General features: G+C 47.4%; 2 protein-coding genes across 2 annotated transcripts in view; both read right to left on the reverse strand.

Moving 5' to 3' along the window:
* The window catches only part of GAD2 (glutamate decarboxylase 2), an 83,023-nt gene extending 75,033 nt beyond the window's left edge, over positions 1-7,990 (reverse strand). The window contains exons 1-6 of the mRNA XM_058669598.1: positions 7,915-7,990; positions 7,198-7,257; positions 6,889-7,038; positions 5,761-5,994; positions 817-907; positions 137-249 (exon numbers count right to left, since the gene is read on the reverse strand). Coding sequence (XP_058525581.1) covers positions 137-249; positions 817-907; positions 5,761-5,994; positions 6,889-7,038; positions 7,198-7,257; positions 7,915-7,990 — 724 coding nt within the window. The remainder of the gene's footprint in view (positions 1-136; positions 250-816; positions 908-5,760; positions 5,995-6,888; positions 7,039-7,197; positions 7,258-7,914) is intronic.
* Positions 7,991-12,898: 4,908 nt separating this feature from the next.
* The window catches only part of MYO3A (myosin IIIA), a 174,886-nt gene continuing 170,046 nt past the window's right edge, over positions 12,899-17,738 (reverse strand). Inside the window, exons 31-33 of the mRNA XM_058669751.1 lie at positions 17,141-17,181; positions 16,106-16,249; positions 12,899-13,016 (exon numbers count right to left, since the gene is read on the reverse strand). Of these exons, the coding sequence (XP_058525734.1) occupies positions 12,899-13,016; positions 16,106-16,249; positions 17,141-17,181 (303 nt within the window). The remainder of the gene's footprint in view (positions 13,017-16,105; positions 16,250-17,140; positions 17,182-17,738) is intronic.

Below are 17,738 nucleotides of genomic sequence, written 5' to 3' on the forward strand. Positions count from 1 at the left end.
ACTTCATCGAGCTCAATCTTTAGATCAACACACAGCTCTAGTAGACCTAATCTGAAATGCAGACGAGACATTTAATCATCTCTAAGCTCACAGAGCCTACCACAAGGCAAGACACAGAGGTTAAAATATCATATACCAGGAGAAAAAATCCCGTCTCCAGAGCCTCCTGGCCAGCCGATGATTTCTCTCATTTTCTTTAGCGTGACGTATTCCAACAACACGAATACTGGAGCAATTTCATAGGTGAACCTGAAATATAGAAATGGCTATCTTTTATGCAGGTTGCTCAAAGACGTGACTCATCACCCCTGCAATAGCTACAGGACTATTTTCTTTTTCAAAGTGTACAGTCTCAGATGTGATGATGATAAAATTAAGCTGAGAGAAATTTATTCCCAACAGATTTTCCAGAATCTTTGCTCATTTTTTCTAGATCCTTAAAGTTAGGAGCTTCAATTATTGCTAGGACACACCAGGGAGTTAATCCTATTGAGTAAGTAAGAACATAGAGTAACACTATCTTAAAAAGAACATCGGGTTCCATTTCTCTTTCATGTTTTCCATAATTATCATCACTCCCAAATGCTGAAGAAGTCTTACTTTTAAAAGAAATTTGTGTGTGTGTGTGTATTTTTTACAACTTGCATGAAAGACATATCAGGACTGTTTTCAATTCAGTGAGGTTGAACTCTCATGCTTCTGAAGTTGGGACTTCTATTCTAAGAATGACTTCATAAAAATGAATGTTTCACCAGAAAGTTTATGAAATCTTACCCAGGATAATCTGAATCACACAAAAATTCATTCACCACTTACATGTTAGTGTTAGCTGTGGATGTCAGCCAGTCTGCTGCCAAGCCAACCATATCCAATCCGGTGGAAAGCTGATTGAAATATCTGGGATGCCCTGAGCAAAATGAAATACCAGAATTAGGAATTTATCTGATGAAATGCTTCCAATAGACACCTCTCAAACATGATTTCTCTAGCTAAAGAATCCTAGAAGATCCTCCTTCAGTAACTGGAAATTTATGTTCAGGAATGTGGTATGTGTGTGAGCTCAATCACACACACACACACACACACACACACACACACACACACACACACACACACACACACACTCCCCATACACAGAATCACCCCTAACCAGAGATTACTGTGAACTTTGGCATTTCTTTAAATACACTCTAAATTCTCCCATTCAATACATGCAATAGAAAGAGCCAAATGTACTTTTATAATCTGGGCACTAGTAAATTTCCTATCAATCTTCCAACATTTTTGCTTTCTCAAAAATGTTATTGTTGACCCAATGCAGTTCAAAAACAGGCTCCTTTTTGTTGATACGCAAAATGAAAACGAGTCTTTTTTTGTTGTTGCTGTTGTTGTTGAGTCGCTCTGAGAATCAGTCTTAACCAAGACATCTGCCAGGCATGCCAACATTCATAATGATATCAGTGACAAATGGCTGATGATTACGGAAGACAAGGCAAAAATGACAAAATGGGACACTGCTGAGTGGATCTGACCTGGATTCCCAAGGTGATGAAGGTCTGAAAATGACAAAATTCCTCTCAGTCTTGTAAATTCTTCTCTGCCTGAAGATTTGATCATTAATAGACTACCCTTACAGTTGACTTGTAATAAGGTTGAGGATAACCAACATTACTATGTAGTCAACAAGATACATGAAGATGCATTCAATGGGAAGAATCAGTTCATTAACAAGGGTTCTCTAATTAACCTCTGGATGTCTCTAAAACTCTCTCCCTCCACGTACTTGTCAGGCTGCTCTTTAAAATGCAATTTGCAAGATCTCATTTAAATTTTTTTCTTTGACTTGTCTCATCAAAGCCTACTGCTCAGTGTGTGATTCGCTTAGCAGCTAAAATTTTAGGAAAATCCACAATTATGGAAATAACATCTGATAAGAAAGAGGTAGGTATCTATCTGCTATTTATTGGACACCTGTCCTGTCTGAAGCCTGGAGATGTGATAATCTCTTGGGAAAAGCATCAAAGAAACAAGATAAGGATAGGCAATGGGGAAATGTGGAGGCCACAAGTCAGTACAGAGCTTATCTCCTAGGCTGGAGGGCTGCCTTATCAGCCCCAGGCATGTGGCTGGAGAGTTGGATGCTGACAAAAAGATAGCAGCCCAGAAGAGAGCACATTTTAGAGTATCTGGGTAATGCATACCTCTGATTTGCCCTACGGTATTGTTTTTATCTCCCCATGGCCTTGAAAGGTGCCTACCTATTAATTTGCTTTATTTCCAGGCCCTCTGATGCCTACCCTACCAGGTTACCCACACATCCATGAGAGGGGAAAGCAGCTGGTGCCTGGAGCGTGGCCCTCTCTTCTCTGCCTCACTGCTTTCCCATTTCATTACAGCAAGCAGCTGAACCTGCGGCCTGCTCCCCCTCCCGCTCCCCTCCTAGGCTCTTTTCTCCCCCCTTCCCCATAAAGTGAGGAAATGAATAGGAATTTGAGCAAATCTTTCCATTCATCCCCTTTCCTAGTACAAATACATTTTCCTACTCAAATCTGGTATCAGGGACCACCCTTGGAAATACTGACAGGAAAGCTTCTGTAGAAAATGGAGAAGGACTCTTGGGTACGTGCTGTGTCGCCAGTGACTGGGGGAGACAATGAAAGGGAGAGAGAGAGAGAGAGAGAGAGAGAGAGAGAGAGAGAGAGAATATGAATCTGGCCTTGCATGGTGTTCCTGTATCATTTTGCTTTTTTCCAGATATTTTGATGTTGAGCTCCAACAATTTACCTGTCCATAACAGGTGAAAAGAGATTGCTGCTTGGATACACACACCCCTCCCTTGGTCAGCCATGTCACCTGCCTCTACTACCTCAATATTCTCATTCACTGATCCTAATGTGAAAAAAGATACATAGACAGTGTGGCAGGAAAGAATAAACTGCCCTCTTGAATTTTGGAAAAAAAAATATTCCTAATTGCGTTGGTCTGGACCCTCTAGGCTGCCACCCAGGACTGCCCAGCGATCCCAGGCCAGGTTCCCTGGAAGTGTGACAGGCTTACTTCCCAGCCTGTCTCCTGCCAGCCCTGCCTGTGTGCACCTGCTGCTGCTGCCACTATGGCACTTCCCCCTAACTCAGGGCTGTGGGGAGGGACCGTGGGCAGCAGACAGGAGCGCACCGTCCTCCACCGAATGGAGGGCCACAGTCAGGCTATGCAGTCAGGACACAGCGTGTTAGTGGCATGAGATTAGGACGCTCCTGGCTCAGGACCCCTTCCCGAGGGGTCAGCAAGTAGGCCTGGAAGGGATACACATATTCTACAAACAAGCAACACTTCAGCCAGCTCTGACCTTGGTGCTCATCGCCAGGGCTTTAGGAAGGCTCAGATGAGTCCAAACCATTCCACAGGTACTGGCCACACGAACACAGAAACAGCCTCATTTATTGTCACTTCAGTTCCCTTTGTCTGAGGATTCCAGACACTGCCGCTGCCAGCAAATGCCGTGGTGGCTGTGAATGCTAACTAACCATGCCAGAATTCTGCCATTGCCAGCAGCTGCCTGCTCCAACACTTTCAACAGAAATCATTTTTCACCACACCCGAAGACTTCACCCCAAAATATTTTGTCCATGCCCTGCACTCTCTCTAAGCTTGGAATTCAGGTGGAAATTGGTTAAAGACCCTCTTTGGAAACCAGCTGATTTAATTAAAAACAAAACAAACACCCTCCCCCCTCCCACCACTGCAGACTTCCAGTAGCATTTAAATGCCTGATAGTAACAGGAATGGTAATCAGTCTGATAGATCGTAAATAGTTCTAGGTTACAAATAGGATGATCATATCACACAAATGTATGAGCTTGCCAAAGAGAGATGCTGATTGATGATAATTTTTAAAAAGTATTATTTGGGTGGGGGTGGGGAAAGAAGGTCAGAAATCTAAAGATGATAATGTTGAGATATTGAATGAATACTGAAACAATGCTTAGACATCCAGCTGAATTAATCATATTTTTATATAAACTCTAAATAAAATGTGTGACAACCACACTTGATTAGCACTCAGTTGGACAAGCACCATGGCAAAATCTAAGTATTGAATTGGCTGTCTTTTCCTGGCACTAAATGGAACGTTGATAGGCAGAACTATTACTTTCATTGACTTGCAATTCCCATTATCTCCACTCTTTAAATTGCATTTCAGCCACCACCAGCTTTTAAGGAAGATGTAAAGCATTTGTAAAGATTCCATTCAGTAGCCATATAACTAACAGGCAGCAGTTTGTCATGAACATTTTTAAGCATTAGCTAAACAAAAATGTATTAAAATCATCACTCAGGTTTGCCTCTGTAGCAATGGACAGCTTGTGAAGACATTTTAAATCTTGGTACATCTATTAAGTGCATTTGCAATGCATATTGACTGAGAATGATAGCTGATAAGCGTTCAAAAATCACACTCCTCAGAGCGAGTTTGCTAGCAATTGACAAGCTAAATTTCTTTCTCAATGTATTTAGCTCCAAATCTACATAGTCTTGCAAAAGTGGATACTAACGATTCAGGAAATCAATTCATCAAGGCTTGTTGCATTCACATGGTCCCTCTCTGCTGGTATCATGAATGCAACAACAAAAACAAAAACAGAAGAAGAAAAGAAAAGGAAAGAAGGAAGGAAGAAAGAAAACACCACAAAGCAAATGTTATATGCAAAGCAGAATGATATTGTCAATTGATAAGCAAAACTTTGCCATATAAATGGATGACATTTCTATGGTAATGGTCATGGGGATATTTCACAATTAAAAAAAAATTGCTAGCAAGTCCTTATAAGGTCACAAAACCAATTTTAAATGCACCAATTCTCCCTCCTCCCATCAAAGTTCATTCATCCTTATTTTTATTGCTTTAATGAAGTGCCGTGTCATCTAGTATCAGGATGATTAGAGATGAAATAGAAAAGGAAGGGTAATCAGGGCATGGGCACATGACTATGTGGTTTTGTGTGGATGAAATAAAAGCCTGGGATGAGCCCAAATCTGCATTCCACCTGGAGATTTGAGATGAAGAGAATATAAGGAATGCTGCACAAAATAAATAGGCAGATCATAAAATATGTGTCATCCAATTTTCCTCTAAAGGATCTAGGATTCCTTCCCTCTCCCCCTTTTCTCTCTTTATCTTAAAAATACACGGAGGCAACCAGGCATGTGCATCCTTAACAAGGCTGAATTGCTAATCTATAGTGTGGTTTTGCTGTGGGTGTGCTGGTTTCTTCAAAACATGAAGCCAATCTAAAATTCCAATTGGGAGGCTTGGCTATTGGAGACAATGCTGAAATATGATTCCCTCAGCTGAATGGTGACAAACGTCGGTTTTCTAATGTCTGGCTGGGTTCTACCCCAAAACTGTCACCAGCACTATGCTGATATTCATCCAGGCTTTGTTTGGATCCTGCCTTTTGATGGTTGGTTCCTCTATTCCCTTTCTGTCTCCATTTTGGGTTGCTTCTACCGGCCTCTGCTGACCAGAAGCCAAATACATCCAACGTACAACCTGATGATGTATATAGACGTAGTATTTCCTGTATTATCAACCTCAGAAGTGCCAGCAACTATACCAGTAAAACAATCTGTCTCATAATGATAACTTCTTAAATGATGAAGATAACTTTGAATATTTAAAAAAGATCAGAAAAGCATCCCACAGGCACAATAAAAATTGTACATGCAAAAAAAGCTTTATTAGTTTGAATTGAACAATACCTGTTTTAATTGCATATTTTAGAGTTGTTTGGCAATGCATCAAGATTTCCTCGAGGTTTTGTGGTTGGTCTGCCAGTTCCCAATTGTACTCCTGAAGAAGCTCATTGGGATAATGGAAATCAATCACTTTGGTGGATCGGTCGAAACTCTTCACTACGTACTGAAGCAAAATGTCCACTACATCTTGCAGAAACGCCAGGGTTGGTCTCTCGCCACCGAAGGCAGGCAGCAGGTCTGGAGAGTGGAAAGAAAAAGCCACGTTTTAGTTTTTCCTATGATAACAGCCAGATCAGGCAATTTCTCTCCGAACCTATTTGATGATGATATTTTGTTGTTGTTATAAAACAGAACGAAAGACTAACTGAAAACACCAAGCATTTTCTTCACACGGAAATTTTTTTCACAGAGAAATCAATGAGAGGAAATAGGATTTCTCTGCCTCTCCTCATTAATTCTGGCGTTTCCGTTAGATTCACTAAATAAGGGACTGTGGGCTTCATTCATCTAGTTCAAGGGAGTGTATCCTAAGCGTTATTTTTTTAGTAAATCTGAGGTAAATCTACAAATGTTTATGGAAAGATTGCCACCTCAGCAAGGTTTGAAAGGTGCCAACAGCAGCACCTGGTAAAGGTGAACCTGCCACGGTCGGATATCGTCAGTGTGTGTTTGTGTGTGTGTGTTGGGGTGCGGGAGGCTGGGACAAGGGTGGGGGGCGCGCGAGTGGATCCCGGGCGTCAAAATACACGGGTCAGCTTCGCGCGCGAATGTCCCGTGAACAGGATCTCAGCTTCCAAGGAGTTTCAATCGAAACCAACTCCCTGACTTTCCTGCCAAGATAACCAGGGCACTGAGTCTTATCCGAGACCCGCTCAGCAGCACCAGGAAGCCGCCGTCCGGCCACTGCGCCTGGCGAAAGCAAAGGAAGAAGCGCTGAAGGATGAGAGAGAGGGATAGATAGATGATAGATAGATAGATAGATAGATAGATAGACAGATAAAGAGAGGTCTGCGCTAGGGTAGGGGTTCAGCGTTTCTCTCTGCTGGGAAGCCTGGGGAGTGGCTCCCAGCGGCAAATCTCTCTCTGGCCTCGGCAAGCCGGGCCAGAGCTAGGGTTCGGCGTTCTCTTTACCTGTTGAGTGTAGAAAGGCAAAGTTGACATCCCCTTTGGGACAGCTGCAAGGCTTCTGGTCGCAAGCGCAGGTGGCCTTGCGGATCGCGGCGCGCGGAGGCTGGTTCCCGCCGCCGTCCGCTGGCTTTTCGGTGTCTCCATAGAGCAATGCTGTGCAAAGACACAGAGCGTGAGGGGCCACGGTCAGCTACCCCTGGGTGCCCGCGTCCTTCACATTCGCCAGCTCCCGCCGAGGGGCGCGGGCGGGGTGTGGACCTCATCCGCCTCCGTCTCCCACTCCTCAACCCCCCGCTGGACGCCGGCACTCACCGCACAGCTTGTTTCCGAGGCCGCCCGTGAACTTCTGAGCCACCTGGCACCAGGCTCTGGCTGCGAAGAAGAAAATGCCAAGCGGGGCAGACCGCGAGGCAGACAGAGACAGAGAGCAGCGGATGCGGCTGTGAGATTTCGTTCTGGGCAAACAGTCGCTAACCCGCGCTCGGGGCTCGCTCGGTGAGGCGGCAGGTGTGAGAGGCGCGCGGGAACCTGGCAGCCCCAGCCTGCTTTCACTCAGTTGGTCGATTCCTCTCGCCAGGAGAAGCCATCTACTGCCCTCCAGCCTTGCCCGCCAAACGCCCGTGGGCTTGAAGCAAGCTTCCCTCAACACCAGGACTCCCAGGTCCTAACACTTTCAATGTTCAAACCTAAAATCCTTTCTCTCTCTTTCCTTCCCCCTTTCTCTTTCTTCTAAGGCCAGTCCCCGGCGCCCCAGGTGCAAGGGATTCAGTGTTTTGGAGGTCCCCTCTCTGGGGAGATTTCCCAGCCTGGGACAGAAGAGCCTGGTGGTTCAGGCGTCTTCCCTGGAGACCAAGGCCGTGCTTCGCCCAGGGCTTATTAGCCCTCAAGCAGGGCGACCCCCGGGGCAAGTTTCCCGATGCTTGTGGTTAGTCACCCCCTGTCTGCGTCTCCCCTTTCGAGTTCTCCCCCTCTCTCCACACCCCAGGCCACCCAAAAAGCTCTCCTGTAGTTGGTCCCCTTCCTCGGTACCTGTCCCAGGGTTTTCGGGGTCTCCAGAACCATCTTCAGTCCCGAAGGACCAAAAGCCAGAGCCTGGAGATGCCATTGGGCGTTGCGAGCCAGGGAGCAGGTTGTCTGCGATTGTGAGCTGCTGCTGGCCAGTCTGTCTCTGGCTTGGTCCTGCGCGCGCGTGCGTCTGTGTGCGCGCGTATGTGTGTGTATGTGGCAGGAGGGGGCACCGCGCGGGGCCAGGCGCGGCCGCGTGTCACACAGGGACAGCAAACGTGCGTGTCTTCCCGTGCATGTGAGCGGGTGTGTTAGGAATCAGGTTGGGAAGCCGGTGAAGGTTAAGGAGAGGCGAGGTCCGAGGTGGGAGGCGGAGGGTGGCAGTGCAGCTGGTCCTTACAACCTGGAGATTGGAAAGTGCACACTGCCGGAGAGATTCCAAGAGCTAGTCAGTCCCAGAGGGGATGGGTGAGGGGGCGGTGGGGATGGGACGTGGGAGAAAGAGGGTGCTGCCTAGTGAGATCGTGCACGCCAGCTTGAGTCAGGGCGGCGGCGTGGGTGGGAGGCGTGCGGTAGGGGAAGCACCAGCCGGCTCGAGTGCGCTGTCCAGGGTGCTGCCGGCAGCCGCCTCCGCCACAGCCTCGGCAGCGAGACCTGGGCGAGATGTCTTGGGTGGCTAAGAAATTCTTCTATAGGTGCATAGGATTGGCGTGTTGTGTACCCAGGCTTAGCGTGCTGTGTGTAGCTCCTGCTTCGGGCCAGGAAGTGTGAGGATTCCGCGTCGCTTACCTCCAAACGGGTGCTGAGGTCGTGGCGACCACGGAGCCAGACTCACATGCCTGGAGCTTGGGGAGAGGAAGAGAGGAACGGCGCCCACCCACGGGAGGGGTCCTGTCAGGCTCCTTAGCAGAGCTCTCCCAATGACTGTCCTGAAGCGCAGCACTCCTGTGCAGTCCAACGCTGGGTCCCCTGGCCCTCAGTCTATTTCATTATTGTTTTGTATTATTTATTATTATTTTTAAAATTAAAAATCTATCACGGAGAACCTTCGTGTCCGGCCGGGGGTAGAATCACAGAAGGAATGGACATTTCTTGAAAGGGAGCAGGAAAGAGCAGGGGACGCTGGCAGAGTCAGAGGCTGAGAAAGGCAGGGGAAGCGGGTCGTTGAATGTGACCTTGGCGGGGAGAGGTGCAGGAGCGCCTCCACTCACCGGGCGTTGGGGAGAGGCGCGCAGGTTTCCAGTCGAGTCAAAGCTAAGTTTTAGCTTTCCATGGTCAGTGCAGACAAGGCGCAGCCCCCTGGGCTCTTATTTTAGGGGACTCAAACCAAAGACTCCTGAACCACAAGACTCTTCGAGGTGGGTGGGGGTGGGAGTGCTAGGGGGGCAGAGAGATGGGTGCTCTCTGAGGTCTAGGCGGAGGTGTGAGAGGGAGAGGAAAGAAGTGCCTTATTTTCCATTGAGGGGAAGTGATTTATTTCTTTTCCCTACAAAAGCTAACAATTGGAATGATTCCTGACGATCTGGGGCATCCGGCCTTCCAGCAGCATCCATAGTCTCCCTCCCTTCTCCACCACAACCAGATCAGATCAGCATCGTTTGCACCTTTAAGGCTCCAGGATAACCAAGAATGGATAACCCAGGCAGGCAAAGGGTTGGTTCAACTTCCCCTGACAGGCACCTGCTTGTTGGCACCTGAGAAGGAGAGCCTTTCATTTCCTTTGGGGTCGCAAGCGGTTCTCTCTGATCTCCCAAGCCTATCACTGAATCAGTTTCCCTCTCGGCTATCACAACTCCACATTTGGTTGCTTTGGAGAAGGGATCATGAAGATTCGAAGGGGCCCTGGTACACGCCCTCTTCTTGGTGTCCCCAAGGGCACTGTCCCCTGGCAAAGTCTCTCCACAAGGCTTTGTCTTCTACCCGCGTGCCAGAGTCCAACGGGATGCTACTGGAATCTTCGGTTTGCTCTGCGGAGAGACCAGAGCAGGGAGCGTCCAAATGGAGGGATCTCGGAGGGTGTGAAGCAGAAAGTGGCGGGGCTTGGGACAGCTGAGGCCAGAGAGCGGTCAGGATCTCAGGCCCCGATTGGGCTGCGCTTTCCTGCCCTCCGGGGCTCCGACGCTCGGGTTGTCAGAGGGAGCAACTCCGGGAATGCGAAGGCTTGGTGGTCAGCGCGCACTGCTGACCAGCAGCAGAGACTAGCCGGCCGCTCCCGCTGGAGCCGTGCAGGCAGTGGAGCTGGAGAGCCTGGTTCTTTGTTCAGCTCCACCGCAAATAATTTGCTACGTTTCCAACCAGCAGGCTTGGTGTTGCAGGACTTTCTTGCTATGGATGACTGGTAGGTGAATATTTAAAAACAAACAACAACAAAACAAAAACAAACAAAAAAGAAGCCAGGCCCACACACAGTAAGGCAGAAACAGATGAAAATACGAGGAAGATAGAAACTCCAAACCCGAATTTAACTGATGTGGGGGAGGGAGAAGGCAGAAGGCAACGATGTACATTACATTACAACTGCATTAAATCCCTTAGCTCGGAGTCCGCAGACTCTCACAGTGGTATTTACGCTTTTTCTTTCCTTCTTTTTTAAATATACGAACACGCTGCCTCAGAGGCTGATGGGTTATCCAATTTTTTTTAATTCAAAAATTTTTTTTACTGCCTCCCCTCCCTTTTACAAGGCAATTTTCTTGGTAAAACACTTTCAGTTCGCAAAGGAGCCCATTGGCCTGCTCTTCGTTCCGGATGGGAAGAGAACAAAAGAAGGCTGGGAGGTCATAATTGCAGTCATTAGCGCACAAAGGAGGCAGCGGGGAATCACCGAGGGGAGGCCTGCACGCTGCGGAGCTGGGAGGGGAATCTGCAGCCCCCGCTTCCTTCGGCGAGGCCACCAGCGGCCCGGGATGCCCAGTCTGTATCAGTTCTGCTCCCAGGCTCACCCCGGGGATCGTGCCGCCTAGAGTGACTGATGGGAGAGCTCGTCGCTGTGCTTTTCCGGGGCGTAAAATGTCGCGGGACGGAGAAAGGAGCGCTCGCAGAGAAAGTCAAAAAGGGAAGCAAAAACAGCAGTCTACGAGCTAGCATTTGCAGATCTTTTCTAGTCTCCCTTAAAAAAAAAATGTTGCGACCCCGCATCCTGCCACTTTAGGGGTTGGGTTGCCAGGAAGTCTGGATTAAAAGACTGGTGGGGGCAGTGCGGCTGGTTTTTCCTCCTGGAGGGTGTCCAGGCTAAGTGGGTAGGAGAGCAGTTAGGAGCCTGAGCTCCTGCGTTCTCTCTGCATTCACTGTCCGTAGTTCTCGGTGGCCAGGCCCACCTACTCCCTGCACCTGGGCAGCCTCCAGATGGCTCGTCTCTCCCGGTACAACCCCCTCCCAGAGAGGCCTTAGCTCGGTGGCCACAGGCAGTGGAGAGCAAGGCCCAGAGCACACTTGGGCCACATAACCACAGCCTCCCCTGGGCCTTTTCTTTGCAAAGTGCAATGGCGGCCCAAGGTCCCCCTCGCTGGGGACTTCCTGGTGCCAACCTTTTTGGGTTAGAAAGAATACAAGGCTCTGGGGGGCAAGCTGGGCTGGTCAGCTGCATGTGCCCCTCCTGGCTTCTGCAAGGCGTCCCCAGAGAACTGGACCTCTGCCTGCAAAGCCCGGGGCACCTGTGGAAGGGACAAGCCCGGCCCAGTCTGGAATCCTTCATGCTACTCAGTTGTCAATGGAAGTGCCTTGCTATACCTCCTCATCTTCTCCAGGCGCTGTAGACAAGGAGGGTGCCAGTTACACGGAAGAAATGAGTATGGGTCAGTGTTTTAACACAGCAGGTCAAGTCACTGCCTGCATTGCTAGCATTTCACATGGGCACCAATTGTAGTCCTGGCTGCTCCACTTCTGATCCAGCTCCCTGCCAGTGCACCCAGGAACAGAAGACGGCCCAAGTGCTTAGGGCCCTGTGCCAGCGGGGTGATCAGATACAGTTCCTGACTCTTGGCTTCAGTCTGGCCCAGCCCTGGTCATTGCAGCCGTCTGGGGAATAAACCAGCAGAGGGAAGATCTGGCTCCTCCACCACCATATTTTACTCTACTTCTCAAATAAATAAATCTTAGAAAGAGATGAATTGGGTTGACTAGATGGACCAATACAAACCTGTACCCATCCATCACTCTCAGCACCCCTGTCTTGCATACACCCAAAGTGAGAGCAGAAAAAACTGTGTCTTAAACATACAGACTAGAGGAACTCAAGATGCAGCAGTTCTGCTTAGTGGTGTGGCAAGCAGAAGCCATGCTGGCTAGGAACACAGCAAGTAGCATGCATTAGCTACAGCCGGGTGAAATTTTGCATGCTTGTGTTTGTTTGGGGGCAGTGTGTGTGTGTGTTTCTGCCCAAGACAGAGATGTAATGTCACCCATCTCCCCAGCCCTGCTCACTGGGTACAGCCACCAGTGCAGATGCAGAGCAGTGGAAGGACCATCTAGGTGTGTGTGTGTGGGGGGGGGGCGCGCATCACACACTTTTCAGAGACACTTCCTTTATTTAGTAACTCAATAACGGCGGACAAGGCAAACCCGGCTTTGGGCTCATCTTCAGACCTTGCCGGCACCCCCACCCACCCACCACCACCAAGGGCGTGGCCCATGGCCTGAGAAAGCTGTTTCCACGAAAACAAGAAGTCGCCCAAAAGGAGAGGGTTAGTGGGCGGCAGCTCAGAGACGGCTGGGCCCATAGTGGAGTGGCCAATAAGAGAACACAGAGGGAACCCAGCGAAGTCTCCCCAGTGGGCTGTTGGTAGTGGAAGTTCCGCCGGTGCGGAGCCAGGAGCTGGCGATCCCAAAGCTCCTCCCCGCCCCCATCCCCGCCCAATTCTCCTCCTTTCAAAGAATGAATCTGGAGGGGGCCAGAGCGGCAGAGCTGCAAGACTTCAAGCGCACAGTGGCAGCAGCGCCTGAGACTCCCTCCCGCTAGCCTCCTAAGCCTCAGGCATCTGGCTGCCGAGGCGACCTTGCAGCCGCTGGGCTACAGCTGCTGGACCAGGCGCTGGCGCTGGGAGGTTTTGCGCAGGAGCCTCCTGTAGTCGAAGGGGCTGGCTGCCGGCGAGCCGTCCTCCTGGTCCGGGTTCTCCGCCGTCCAGCCTCTACAGAGCGAGACCAGCGGCACAACAGTCAGTGACATCCCCAGCGCAAAGCGCACCCCCCCACCCCACTGCGGCAGGTGCCATCAAAACAGGAGAATGAGGGTCCCTGGCTTCTTTCCTAAATCATTTCTTGGCCCGTGGGTGTTGGGAAAATGGAATCGGATGCCTAATGTTTGCACTAGAAAGAGGAACAAACAGCAGGTGGAGCCGAGGAAGGCAAGCTTCATTTGCGTGGCTGGAGATACAATCAGTAAATCTGTGTGGTAGGGTCTTCATTTTTTAACACACTGAACCAAGCAGAACCCCAGATGTCCAGGAGTTGTGTATTTTAAGACTGCTCCAATGATTTCTGAATCCGTTGCATTAGCCAAACAGGAGCGCCCTGCCCTGCTAGCTTTAGTCATAACTCAACCTTTTCAAGGAGGCTGCCAGGCCAAGTGTCCTGACCCCCACTGCTGTGAACCCCGCAGTGGGGGACAGGGTGTCCCCTGCTCTGCAGCTTTCGATTCACTTACTCATCCAATCCTGGGGTCCATTCTTGGTGCCAGGCACCAGGGCAGGGGACTGAAGAAGGAGTGTGCTTGCTTTCATGGAGCTGATGGTCTAGGGTGGCAGAGCACTAAAGACCATCTAAAACTATGTGGGGCAGTGGAGAAAGGCTGGTGTGTGTGTGTGTGTGTGTACGCAAACTATTTCATAGAGGATGATCAGGTGAGGCCACTCTGACAAGGGGACATTTAGGACAGATCTGAAGAAGGACAGTGAATAAGGCAAGCATTCTTGTGGGGGAAAGGTTGATCATTCCAGGATAATGGATCAATTGATGGAAGGGTACAAGATCACAGTGCATGTGTTGTATTCAAGGTGCAGTGAGGGAGGAGACCCTGGTGGTTCTGAAGGAGGAAGCACTGGGGAACAACAGGAGAGAAGATGAGTGTGGTAGATGAGCTGGTGAGTTCACAATATGACCAGGATTTGATTTGTGCTGAGAATGAGAGGAGCATTGAAGGATACAGAATGGATGGGTGTGTCATAAAAGGATCTGACTGTGCTGATGCAATGGATCAATTGGCTAATCTGCCTTGAAGCACTGGCACTTCTTATGAACAGTGGCTTGTGCCTTGGCTGCTCCACTTCCCATCCAGCTCCTTGCTTGTTGCAGAGAATGGTCCAAAGCATTGGGACCCTGCACCCATGTGAGAGACCTGGAAGAAGCTCCTGGCTTTGCATGGGCTCATTTCTGGCTGTTGCAGCCATTTGGAGAGTGAACCCACAGACAGAAAATCTTTCTTTTTGTTTCTCCTTTTCTTTAAAATCTATATTTCCAATAAATAAATATTTTTTTTTTAAAAAGAAGCTGGTTGCCACAGTGCAAGTCAGGTGGTCATGAGCAGGTACTGGGATAGTCCAAGCAAGACAGAAAGTGGTTTGCACTGGACTTGTAGTGGAGATGGTGAAAACTGGCTGGATCTTGGAAAGGTAGAACTGAGAGAGTTCACAGAGACATTGGATATGGGGCATGAAAAAAAAATCAGCAGTGTCCTCAAGGCTGGCTGGCTGGAGTTGACATCAATAAGATGAGGAAGGCTGCAGAGGAACAGGTGCGTGTGGGTGCTAATTAGGATTTTAGTTTTGGTTATGCCAACCTTGAAAAACATATTACTAGGCTAAGTTGGTTAAGTATTGGGATATACTAATGTGGATAGATCATAAATTTCAGAGCAGATTCCAAGTTCATGGATGGTTTTTAAGGTCCTAATAGAACACGGGAATAAAGCAAAGAATGGAGTCTTTCCAATCCCAAGAACCAGTGAGATGAGGGTGGCCAGTGAAAGACACAGAGAAGAAGTAACCACTGAGGCATAGAACTCCTGCTCTTGGAGGCCAGTAGAGAAAGTGTTCAAAGAAAAAAAAAGACTAATCAAATCATAGGTTAACACCTATGCCCCTAAGAGGGAGAGAAAATGACTGAAAATAGATCATGGGTGTGGTCCTGGTGAATCTGGCAGGGAAGTTCCAGTGGCTCGTGGGGATAGAAACCTGGGTAACGGGGTTCAAGAGAGAATGGGATGGGCTAGCATTGTCAGATAGCAAGTTAAACCTCTGTCTGCAACATCTCCATCCCTTGAGTGCCAGTCCAAGTTCTGGCTGCTCCACTTCTGATCCAGCTCCCTGCTAATGCACTTCGGAAAGCAGCCAAGTACCTGGGCTGCTACACCCAAGTACTTGGGCTGCTACACCAACATGGGAGACCTAGAAGAAGCTTCTGGCTCCTGGCTTTGACTTCACCCAGCTCAGGTGTTCTGGTCATTTGGGGTGTGAACAAGCAGATGAAAAATTATTTTTTGTCTGTCTCTCCTCTTCTCTCTATTAACTCTGCTTTTCAAATAAAAATTTAAAAATCTTAACAAAAACAGAGAGATTGGGAAGCATGAATAAAGAACAGAAAATGGGTAACCTTGAAAGAGTTGTGGGCCAAGGGCATTTGAGAAAAATTTATTTTATTGGAAAGAGTTTGGGGGTAGATCTTTCATTTCTGCTTAATTCCCAAATTCTCACAAGTCTGGACCAGACTGAAGCCAGGATTTGGGAACTCCACCTAGGTCACCTGCTGCCTTCCAGGGTAGAGGGTGGTAATGACCATCTTTTGTTGATTTTTCCCAGGCAATGAGCAGGGAACTGGATTGGAACCAGGACATGAGTTCCTTAAACATTTTTTTTTGGCTTGATAGTCACTGCTTCTGGAAAAAGGTAAGCATCTTAAGAAATGAAAAAGTGATGAGAATTATATTGTTTAGAACTTGAACATGGATTTTAGATATGGTATATTGCTTACAATTAGAATAACCATATAATTTATCATTCAAACTAAGCTACTTTTAAAAGAGGAATAGACACAGGATTTTTCTGGAAAAGCTGCGATGTTTGGGACTACTTTATCATACAATTTGTGATTTTACTTTTACACAATCTGTCACTCATAAGATACAATGTTTAGTGAAAGTGCCTTGTAATAAAGTTAAGTTGCATTAACTTTGAAATTGGGAGTATAGTGTTGAAAATGCAATACTTTACACAGAGTTCATTACCTTTCATTAGCCTTAAAACATTGATTCTGGAGTTCCTGGTGTGTTCTTCGTTCTCTGAAACTAGGCTTATGTTCCTTTGGTGCAGAGCAGCTGGGCAAAAATCCCTTATAATAGAAATCTTCCAAATCTAATAGTTTCCCCTGACTGTAAATGAACACACGAACATGCACATCATCAGTGTCATTTTCCACTCACTCAAATGCATTGGGTGCTTGCTTTTTTATTTCTCTTCAGAGATCTACTGTAATGTAGCAGAAACACACATGCACACACACACTTCAGGAGAAGTGGGAAAGGCTGTGAATGCTTATGCAGTAAGATTTCATTAGAGATGAACAGGCAAGATGGAGAAGGTGCTACACATTATAGTTTTTTCCTTTTAGGAAACATGTTTTTCAAGCTACTGATCCCAGTTTTTCCATGAACTTTTGTGATGTCACCAATTCATACCTAGGGAACTCTTTTTGCTCACTCATGCTTAACAAGGGACACACCATTTGTTATTAGCACGGCAGCAGCAGCTGCCATGAATATTGATTAAAATAGTGGTATGAGATTAAAATAGCAAAGTATGCATGGGCCAAAATACAATAGGAAAAGGAGAATAACGTGCGTTTAAGTATGCTGTACCTCCTGGGGACTCAGACCTTATCTTCCAAACCATCACAATAAGAAGAAAGAGAGATTTCAGATGTGTTAAAGGATTGAAAGAAAGAAGGAACAGAGGAAAGAAAGTTCATGGTTGTCTGTATGTTTCCATCGCCCGTTATGGTCACTCTCACTCAACAGGCCAAGAAAAGCACATTCTACATTGTGACAGGCCAGTTCATTCAAGATGCATTGGCGCCTGTACTACCTGCCTGTATTATTACTTATCAGTTACAGATAAGTATGGGTAGCCGAAATGCCTCAAGAACACATTACTTTCCAAACACATCCCAATAAAACAGATGATTTTAAATCAGAATAGGAACATGTGGGTTTATACAATTGTTTGAATAAGATGGCTTGTTGACATACAGAAACAAGGATTACCTGTCTTTTCTTGGCCTTCGTTTCTCTTCTTGGATTGACTTCTAAAGGGAAGAGAATTCAAAAGATCCACATAACATTATGATATCTATATCGTATACTATATTATAATCTGTATTATATACTGTAATCACAGTATATACACACATTAATTTCTAGAAGTTACAGGCAAGTAAGTAGTATAACACTTTAAAAATCACAAAAACTATCACTTGTTCAAATCTTATAGTTTTAGGTTTTCCAAATTTATGTATTTGAAAGGGAGAGTGTTGGAGAAAAAGAAAGGGAAAGACAGAGAAAGGGAAAAGAGAAAGAGAGACAGAGGGAAAGAGAGAGAGGGTGAGAGAGAGGAGAAAGAAGTGAGAGAGAGAGAGTAAGAGAGTGAGAGAGATTAAATTCTTCTATCTGTGTGTTTACCTTCTAGCTGCTGGTTTACAATAGCCAGGGCTGGATCAGGCTGAAGCCAGGAGCCAGGCACTTCACTGGGGTTTCCTACATGGGTGGCAGGAGCCCATCACTTACTGTGTTCCCAAAAGAAGTACAGAGGGAACTCAATCCCAGGCATTCTGATACGGGATGCAGGTGTCCCAAGCAGTAGTTT

Source organism: Ochotona princeps, chromosome 10 (assembly GCF_030435755.1).
Source record: "Ochotona princeps isolate mOchPri1 chromosome 10, mOchPri1.hap1, whole genome shotgun sequence".
NCBI lineage: Eukaryota > Metazoa > Chordata > Mammalia > Lagomorpha > Ochotonidae > Ochotona > Ochotona princeps.